This window comes from Capsicum annuum, chromosome 10 (genome assembly GCF_002878395.1).
Source record: "Capsicum annuum cultivar UCD-10X-F1 chromosome 10, UCD10Xv1.1, whole genome shotgun sequence".
Classification (NCBI taxonomy): Eukaryota; Viridiplantae; Streptophyta; class Magnoliopsida; order Solanales; family Solanaceae; genus Capsicum; species Capsicum annuum.
The window spans coordinates 207,077,385-207,087,892 of NC_061120.1; the positions used below are offsets into that span (position 1 = coordinate 207,077,385).

General features: G+C 33.7%; 1 protein-coding gene across 1 annotated transcript; it reads left to right on the top strand.

The window, feature by feature from the left end:
• The first annotated feature begins 216 nt into the window (after nucleotides 1-216).
• On the top strand, nucleotides 217-2,518 carry LOC107845089 (cytochrome P450 76A2-like). The gene is given in 3 exon segments (XM_016689355.2): nucleotides 217-743; nucleotides 745-1,344; nucleotides 1,747-2,518. Coding segments are annotated over 3 exon segments (1,557 nt in total). The 5' UTR covers nucleotides 217-428; the 3' UTR covers nucleotides 2,389-2,518.
• Nucleotides 2,519-10,508: the final 7,990 nt, after the last annotated feature.

Here is a 10,508-nt window from a genome sequence, read left to right on the forward strand (position 1 = left end):
CCTAATGATGTTTGATCATTTAAGTTGGTCAATGTCACCAATCCTTCATTCAAGACTTAAAAACACCTTTCCTTCAATTTTCTCTAGAATAATGATATTAAATGTGTGTAATTGAGGTCTGAATTTAAAATTTTATACTTATTTAAACTAAATATAAGATTTGAACTAAGACTTCTTTCTCCTGCTCGATACACATCCTGATTATTTAGTGTCCGCTTGTGCAGCGGTTAAGGTTATCAAATCACCAAGTTCAAGAGGGTAATTAGGACAAAAATAATTTAGGTGTGTACTGAATAAACAAACAATGCCAAAGTCAAAGGACTATTAGGTAATGGAAGCACTATAACAATATATATAAAATCTTTCATCACAAATCTTATAGCAAACCAACAAGTCACCCCAAAAGAAAAAAAAAAAACCTTGGAGAGATGGAATGGGAATGGAGCTATCTATTTTTCTCTGCAATCATGTTGTTACCAGCTTTCATCTTTTTTTTTTCTAAGAAAAAGACTAGTAAATGTTCCTACAAATTACCATCAGGACCACCAGGATTACCAATTTTTGGTAACATGTTTGAACTAGGAACTGAGCCATACAAAAAAATGGCATGTCTAAAACAGAAATATGGTCCTGTTTTGTGGTTAAAAGTAGGCTCTTCCATCAACACTATGGTAGTTCAAACAGCTCAGGCTGCTGCAGAGTTATTCAAGAACCATGATGTTTCCTTCGCGGATCGAACAATAGTCAGATGTAAATTTAGCACACAATTACTATCAAGGTTCCATGGCTTTAGGCCGATATGGATCGTTTTGGCGCTTTCAAAGGCGGATATGTACTGTGGAAATGTTTGTACACAAAAAGATCAGTGAAACAGTACCAATAAGGCTAAAATGTGTGGATAGTATGTTAAAATGGATTGAGAAAGCAGCGAATTCTGCTGAAAAAGGAAGTGGGATTGAGGTAACGCGGTTTGTGTTCCTAGCATCGTTTAATATGCTAGGGAATTTGATTCTGTCAAAAGACTTGGCTGATCCAGACTCTGAAGAGGCCTCAGAGTTCTTCAACGCCATGAAGGGAATCATGGAGTGGTCAGGCACTGCTAATGTTTCTGATATATTTCCATTTCTTAGAAGATTTGATTTGCAAAAATTGAGGAAGAAGATGGTGCGCGACATGGGAAAGGCGATGGAGATCGCTTCTATATTTTTGAAGGAGCGCGAGGGAGAACGAAAGAAGTGTGAGGAGAAGGGAAAAGATTTCTTGGATGTGTTGCTTGAATTTGAGGGTACCGGAAAAGATGAACCAGCTAAATTATCAGAACATGAGATCAAAGTATTAATAGTGGTAAGTTGTAAAATCTCTTAACTTGTCTTTTCAATATATTTGGTGACTAAAACTTGGTAGGCAATAATATATGCTCCTTACTCCTCAATCTTAATTTCTTAGCTTCTACTAATATTGTGCCACTTTAATCATGTTACTAGTTTAAGTTTTATCCTTCTGTTTTTTTTTCTCCTTTTAAAAGTCAAACTTTGCTATTGTACTATTCGAAATTGCTCAATTTTACCATCCGTTTCACTTTAGGTTCATTGATACCCTAGCAAATTCTCTCATATTTGAGATCCAGTATGAAAGGGGTGGACTATACGCGTTTGAAACTTCAAATTCTTTGAGAAAGGGGCCAAAATTTACCCCTCAATTTTTGACTATGTTTTAAACTCATATTTCATATGTATGAAATTACAGGAGATGTTTTTAGCTGGTTCGGAGACGACTAGCAGCATCGTAGAATGGGCACTGACAGAGCTTTTGCGTCATCCTGAAGCAATGGACAAAGTGAAAACAGAGATATCAAGAGTTGTAGGACCAAACAGGAAGTTTGAAGAAAGTGATATTGACAATCTCCCTTATATGCAAGCTGTAATCAAAGAATCACTTCGTTTACATCCTCCTCTCCCTTTCTTGATCCCAAGAGAGACAATTCAAGACACCAAGTTCATGGGGTACGACATACCAAAAGGCACTCAAGTCCTAGTAAATGCCTGGGCGATTGGAAGAGATCCTGAATGTTGGGACGACCCTATGAGTTTCAAGCCGAAAAGGTTTCTTGGCTCAAAAGTGGATGTGAAGGGTCAACATTATGAGCTAATTCCATTTGGTGCTGGAAGGAGGATGTGTGTTGGCTTGCCTTTAGGCCATCGCATGATGCATTTCACTCTGGGATCGTTGCTTCACGAATTCGAATGGGAGCTTCCTGATGGTGTCTTTCCTAAATCTATTAATATGGATGAAAGCATGGGACTAACAGCCAGAAAACGAGACTCTTTGAAAGTGATGCCAAAAAGGCTTGATTACATATCGAACCAACAAGTATTTGAGTCGTTATAATTATGAACTTCTGCATATTTTTCTTTGTAATAAGTATTTGTAGTGCTTGTACTAAATGTATATTTACCTAGATCTATGTCAAATACAGATTACAATTTGGAGAAATGATCATATATGAACTTGTAACGTAGCATTTGTTTTGCACTAAATTTTTATCATTGAATCATAGTTACTATTAATTTCTGTACTAACCTACTATCAATGCGTGGATGTCCATTCCAAGTTTGGCATAATTTATGTACCTTCTCTCTGCTCAACACTGCTTCACCTAATTCCACATTTACAGCAAACAAATTCAATGGAAGGTCTGATACGAGTAAGGGTGTGTTTGGCATGGAGGAAAATATTTTCCTTAACATTTTTTAGGAAAACAAGTTGTTTCTTACTTTTTTTTTTTGTCTCATATATAAGAAGAAAAACTTTTCCTAAAATATTTATATATATCTATCAAAAATTGAAAAAATGTAAAACATTTTTTTGAGGGTGGAGGTAGGCAGGGGCAGATCGACAGGGGTTCACAGGTGGCATGACACCCGCAAACTTCGATCGGATAACTGTGTGTGTATATATATATATATATTGAATAAAACTGGTATATTATTTGTCACCCGATGCAGTAGTTGAGGAAGTAGTGTCAGTGGCAAATGCATTGAAATTTCACATAGTATACCAGAGTTCAAGTCCAGACGCCAACAGTATTTTGTTACTTTTTGTTCATTATTCTATTTTCTATAAGTTTTTTTCCTCTTTACTTAATCTTTGTTTAACTCCTTTTTTTGGGTAATCTTTGTTTAAGAATTTTTAACTCAAGTGTAGAACATAATTGAAGATTCCTTCTTCCTTCAAATTTATAGTTAACCTCTCCTCGTAAATCATATTAATGATGCTTGACATGATATTATAATTTCTTAACAATAGAATTGAAAATATCCATTAAATGTTGGCAACTATTTTGTACTTTCACGCTGACTGATAAGTTAAATTTAACTCTTGTTTACACAATTTATAGTAATAACAACAACAGTGACAACAAACGCAGTGTATTCCCATATAGTGGGGTCCGAGGAGGGTAAAATGTATGCAGTCCATACACTACCTCCGGAGAAAGGTTGTTTTCGATAGTATTTATAAGAATAATCACATTTTTATTATTTGATCTATTTGTATATACAAATTGAAAAGACAAATAATCAAATTGAAACCCAAAGTCTATAAAATCGATAAAATATTTGTTTTATTTGGGACAGCGAAAATAGCAAAATGTAAAGCAAAAAATTAACTGATTTCCAGCTCAATACATAAAAATTAGGTTCTTTGATAATGTTTCAATGAAATTTTCCTTCAAAAATCTCTTACTAACAAGCCAAATTTCAGTGGGACGCCCATAAAAATTATCCTTTTTGAGTAGTAGCTTTAACGTTAAAAGTAACATGGCACCCGCAACCTTAAAATCCTAGATCCGCCTCTGGAGGTAGGTACCGTGGTCCGATGTAGGAACTGATTTTGTTTGATAAAAAAAAAATTGTGTGTGTGGGGTGGTGGGGGAGGGGGTGAAGGGAATCAGAGGGTGGGTAAGAATTTTCTTTGGGGGAAAAGGGGGTGGGGGTAGGGGTGGAGTAAATTTAAGCTTGGGGTAGATGATTTTGAGATTGATATGAGATTTTTTTTCTTGGTAACTAATCTTGTTTATTAATCACCAAGAGTATTTTTACAAAGAGTAATTTACATAATTCCCCGAATGTTTAAGTGTAGTAACATTTTATCCTAACAATTTGTTAAATTACATCATATCTCAGATTTTTAAAATTTGTGATACATATTTATAACGCGATACATATAATTAGTGATACATTTAAAATAAAAAAGATTTTTATTTTCGAAAGTAATAGATTCAATTATTACAGGGAATAAAATTTGGCACAAATCGTGAAAATGATATATCTGGTTCCAGATGTATTACAATAATATTTCGTAAAATTACTCACTAATCATTAAAAATTCAATATCGCACCAAAATAAATAATTTACATATGTTAAAGATATATTAAATGTATCAAATGCTTATAATAATTTAAAATTAAATGATTGTTAAATTACATCATATCTCGAATTTTTAAATTTGTGATACATATGTTATAATGTGATACATATAATTAGTTATACATTTAAAAAAATGATTTTTATTTTAGGAAGTAATAGATTCAATTATTACGGAGAGTAAAATTAGGCACAAATTGTGGAAATGATAAATCTGGTTCCAAATGTATCATAATGATACATCTGGTTCTAGATGTATTACAGTGATACATTTCTTAAAATTATTCACTAATCATTAAAAATTTAATATCACACCAAAATAAATAATTTACATATGTCAAACATATGTTAAATGTATCAAATATTTATAAATAAACATATGTTAAAGTTGTATTAATTAATGTTAATTTGGGAGAGATTTTATGTGATGTAATATTTGAAAAAAAAAACCTTCAAAGATAAATAAGTAGATTGCATGCATTAATTGTGAAGTAAAACTAGGGTGAGAATTTTATTGATATGTATCAAGAGTAAAATATAAAATCCAAAATTTTAAGTAATTATTTAAAAGGTAGGAGATTTTGTATAATCAAGTCTCTTAGATTTGTGATTTTGTGTAATTTATCTTTTTACAAAACCATAGCAAATGTCGACACAGATTGCCATCTCTAACAAAACCAACTGGGAAAAGCCTATACATTGTACTCAAATTAGAAATTAAAACTTTAAAGCAGCGGTAGCGCGGTAAAAACTTATCTACACTCAATGTATACCACTTTGATATATTTTAAACATAATTTAGGTGCTTAATAGTTAATAACTTACACTGAGATGTTTTTGGAAGCTTAATTTTGTGCTCCAGTCCCCCACATTTACTATTTCTGGATTTGGAAGTGACGATAATGGGTACTAGGTTGCGTAGACTAGTCTCCTTATATAATGACTTAATTATGTTTAATGAATAAATTCCTCATTAAATAAATAAAACGTAACAACTTCAATTGAGATATCTAAATGAAATACGTGACAACTTGTCATGTAAGTTGTAACTTGAGAAAATTGAAGGAAAGATGTTTTTTAAGTCTTGAATGAAGGATTGGTAACATTGACCAACTTAAAGGGTCAAACATCATTAGAAAACTTGATTAAGTTAATTATGGGCTTGACTAATATTTTCAAAACTTTCTAATCTTTTCAAAAATACAAATCAACCCACACCTCTCTCCAATCCAAATCAACCAGTCTCTCTCCTCTCTCTCTCGATAACTTCTCTCAACTCTCTCCTAACCAACAGTTCTGCAAAATTCTCCATTCAATCGCTGGCGACTTCAACCTCTGGCGAAAAATAATCGGGCGAGTTCCCTTTCGAATTTCAACCGTCAATTGATGTGAAGACTTCTCCGATGACAACAACTTCGAGTTCTTCGTCGTCCCATTTTCTTTTTTACAGGTAAAAAATTATAAGGAAACAGAGGAACTTGATCCAACTACTCTTCTAGTATTGAAATGTGGACTGAATAAAATCCTAATTTCTGGCATTTCTTGTTGTTGTTGTTGTACTGTTGATTCAGATTTATTGGTGATTTTTGTTCACAGTTGATGTTCTTAGTGGAGACCTCTTCTTAGTGTGTGTGAATGATGTGTTGGTGTTGCTGGGTTGATTTGTTGTTTGTCTTGGTAAAAATGGTGTTGCAACAGATGAAACATCTGATGCAATAAATGAAGACATCTAATGCAGCAGATGAAAATATCTAATGCACCTAATTAAAATCTGATGCAATAGATGAAAAATCTAACAAATCATTCATTTGTTGCGACAGATGACTCTTCTGTTTGAAAGAAATCTAAACAATATTGACTCAACAGGTAACTCATTTTGCAATAGATAAGTGATATATTTCAATAGATCAGTGATCTATTTTTATTGTTTCCAATGGTTTACTTATCCGTTGCAACAGGTCAGTTATATGTTGTAACAGATACATACCTGGTGCAACAGATTACTGATTTGTTTTTATGGTTTTCAACGGATTACTCATCCGTTGTAACAGGTCGGTTATATGTTGCAACAGATAACTACCTAGTGCAACAGATTAGTGATCTATTTTTATTATTTCCAACTATTTACTCATCCGTTGCAACAAGTCGGTTATATATTGCAACAAATAACATACTTGGTGCAACAAATGTATGATCTATTTTTACTATTTCTAATGGATTACTCATCCATTGCAACAGGTTGGTTATAAGTTGCAACAGATAAACTACCTGGTGCAATAGATTAGTGATCTGTTATTACTGTTTCCAACAAATTACTCATCCTTGCAATAGGTTGGTTATATGTTGCAACAGATAAACTACCTGGTGCAACAGATTAGAGATCTGTTTTTATTGTTTCCAACGATTTACTCATCTATTGCAACAGATCGGTTATATGTTGCCACAAATAACATACCTGGTGCAACAGATGTGTGGTCTATTGGAACTGTTATTTTATCGTTGTGCATATTAGATTTACTGTTATTCCTTTTTAACGATGCACTAATCAATTATAATCTATTTTATGTTTCTGTTAATTTAAGATAATATGGATCCCAAAAGAAAAGAAACCGAATCAATTCCAAGTAAAGAAACAAATACAGCAGCTCGACTACATCCACCACTCTATGAGCTTATTTTACAAGCGTTATCTCAATCAGGAGCAGAAGATAATGTACACGGGGAGGAGAAATGTCTCAAAAGAGATGATCCAAATGCTAATAGCCCTTCCGCCAAAGAGTTGGTCAAAACCTTCAGCATTGATCATTATACTATGAGAATGCAGTGCGATGGTACCACAGATTTAACGGGTGGTTTCATGGTTATGCCAGCCATGGGAAAATCTTTCGACGTCTTTAGAAAAATACTTTGAGAACAAAAATTAGATGTTCATTTTAGGGAAAGTTGCTTTGGGCAATATCTTGATTTATCAGAGGACAACAATGCTCTTTTCCAGATAAAAATGGTATACGATCTTCTCAAGCGTAGTTTTATGTATGAAAACAAAGATAAGATAGATGAGGTGTGGATAAATTACCATGGCATACCTATTTTTTTTGGTTGGAAGGAGTTTGCCATAGTTACCGGACTAAAATGTTATCCTCCCTCTTATTATCAAGTTATACCTACTCTGACCCAAAAAAAGCACCCCGTACACCCTAAAAAGAAAAAGAAAAGTCGAGTGATCGTGATGACCTGGTGTCGATTGTTGGTCCATGATTCAAAAATAAAAGTTTGATAGAAGCATTGAAAGGTAAAGGACTTTCAAAGAAGTACAATCAATCATTGTGCTTGGTTTGGTTAGTACATAATATTCTTTGGGCGAGAGACGTTAACAACAACATAAGCGTTGGTTTCATAAAGCTCCCCGAGGATCTTGAGGCATTTAACAACTATCCTTGGGGTTATGAAAGCTTCAAAATGACTGTACAATAGTTGTTGACTCCGTTAATGCCAAAGACAGTACAATAGTTGTTGACTCCGTTAATGCCAAAGACAGTCAACTTATATGGCTTTTTATGGGCCTTATGGTAAATATTTCTTTTATCATGATATGATTCATTATTTTTTTATTCAATAATGCTTTTGATTTATTGATGTTATGTTATAGGCTTGGGCATTTGAAGTCATTCCTTATTTGAGACAACAAGTGAACTACCAGGAAGAAGTTTCCTGTCCATGAATCCTGAGATGGTTGTTGGCCAAAATTGATAGAAATGCAAAATTTCTTGATCTTTTCAACCCCCCTAAGGAAGCAGTAAGTCCAATTCTAATCAACTTTTTATTTTAATTAATGATTATTTTAAATGATTTCATCATCATTCTAATATATGTACCAATTTATTTTAGATTGTCCATCCGTGGCTTGTTCCGACCAACCGAGAGTTGAAGATGCCATTTTTTTCTACTTTATGGTCTATGTAAACTTTACCGAACCCTAAGGTCGTTGATGAAATAAAAATGTAATTGTTTGGAGCAACAACCATCACAAGAAAAATAATTTTAGAGGGTGGACTTGTTACTGTTGACGATGGTAGTCGTAGTGGTAGTCATAGTGGTGCTGCTTTTGGGGCTAATGATGCTCCTCTTACCATTTTTGAAATAATAAGCCATTATGATTATGATCATACTAGTTGTAAAGATTTTTCTCTAGATTTTGCCACATCTAGCGAATGTTCTGCATGCAAATGTCAAGACTGCAAGGAGAAACATGATAGAGTGATTAATGCTATTAATGCACTAACTGCTTCTGCAAAGGAAATGACATCTAAGAGGGGTGTCATTCCACCAAAGAGAATTTCATATCTATACACTCCACTAGAGATCAAGGTGGCTAAGAGGAGAAGAAAAGATACTTCAAAGGCATCATCAAGCATTGAAAAAAGTAAAATTTCAATGCCTCTATCTTTGTCTTGCACCAATGTTCAGTGTGCAAAGGCCGCAGGAGAGAAGCATGAGCCGAAGAAAGTGAATGTACATCACCTGTTCCAACAAACAAATAGGCACATTTCTGTTTCAACAGATGATGCATCTGCTGAAAATTATCAAACAGATATATACATCTGTTGCAATTGTTGTCTAACATGTTGCATTAGATGTGTTATCTGTTGAAATAGATGAGTTTTATGTTGTAACAGATGGGTCATCTGTTCAAAATTATTGTACTGCTCTAATTTACCTATTCGAATTCATCCCAATAGATGATCCATCTATTGCAACATAAGGCTCTTTTGTTGCAACAGATGGACAATATGTTGTATATCTGTAATTAACATTGACAATTATGGCTTTCTAGGTGGATGTCACAGTAGAAGCCACTGCTGAAGACCATAACATCACAGTTGATAATCCATCAACTGCTTCCAAAGAAAAAGAAAAAGTGGAGTCTGTCAGTTCGGGAGAACGGAAGAATTACCCATTTGAAGGGTTCAACATCTCGGACGAGGCTCTAAAAAAACTAACTTAGTTGATCAACGACTATTCAAAATGGATTGCCGATGGGCTGTTAAAGCATCATGCCGGTAGGTACATAAATTAATTTTTAAAGATATTGGTTTATACTATTCTTGTTGTAAGAACGTGACATTAGCACATATAAATCATCATGTAGAAAATAAAATGACGAATGCTACAAAGTGAACGAATTGAGTTTTGGATTTGATATGTTCGACTTTGTTGTTGCACATCCCAAAATAAAGAATTGTTTCTATTTGATGTCACAACCCCAAACTTACTGGAATAATGAGGTTTAAATGCTATACATATTACTATTAATTAATACTTTATTTAATTACATCTGTGTATTAATTTTTTCATCACATAATTTGAAATGTTTGATAATATGTGCAGCAAAATATGTGCAGCACATCGATGCCATTTTTTACTACCTCCAAAAGAAGGCCAAGTCGCAAACACAAAAATAATACAGATACACGACAAGCAATTGTTTGTACAAAGTTTACATCAATAATGCCTATGATAGGTATTGTTAACAACATTTGGAACGCTTAATCAACATCATCAAATATTTTACCATTCCAACTAGCTTACCTTGGCATTTAGTTGACGAAGTTTACATCCCAATCAATTATGGTGATGAATTCCATTGGGTGTTGGCTGTCGTCGTTCTAAAAGAGAGACGCATCAGAGTTAATGACACGATGTCGTGAAGGAGACATTGTGGGCCTTCGTCTAAGATACAAAAGTTGGCCAAAATATTGCCTACTTACCTTAATATGAGTGACTTTATGGACCAAAAGGTTCGTACTGATTGATCGATGATTGAAGCATACTGGGATAAAATGGGTAATCCATTTTATATACAATATATTGAAGGAATTTCTCTACAAACCATTGGTAGCCTATAAGTATAAGTGTCATGATTTAGTTTCATTTCATAAATTTCACAATGCTTGCATTAACTGAGAGATATGGATTGTCTATTTTTTTAAAATGCAAGATTTGTGGTCCTTTTGTTGCCACTTACGTCGAGTATTTGAGTAATGAATTACAAGTACCAAATGATGGACTTGATGCCGTATTAC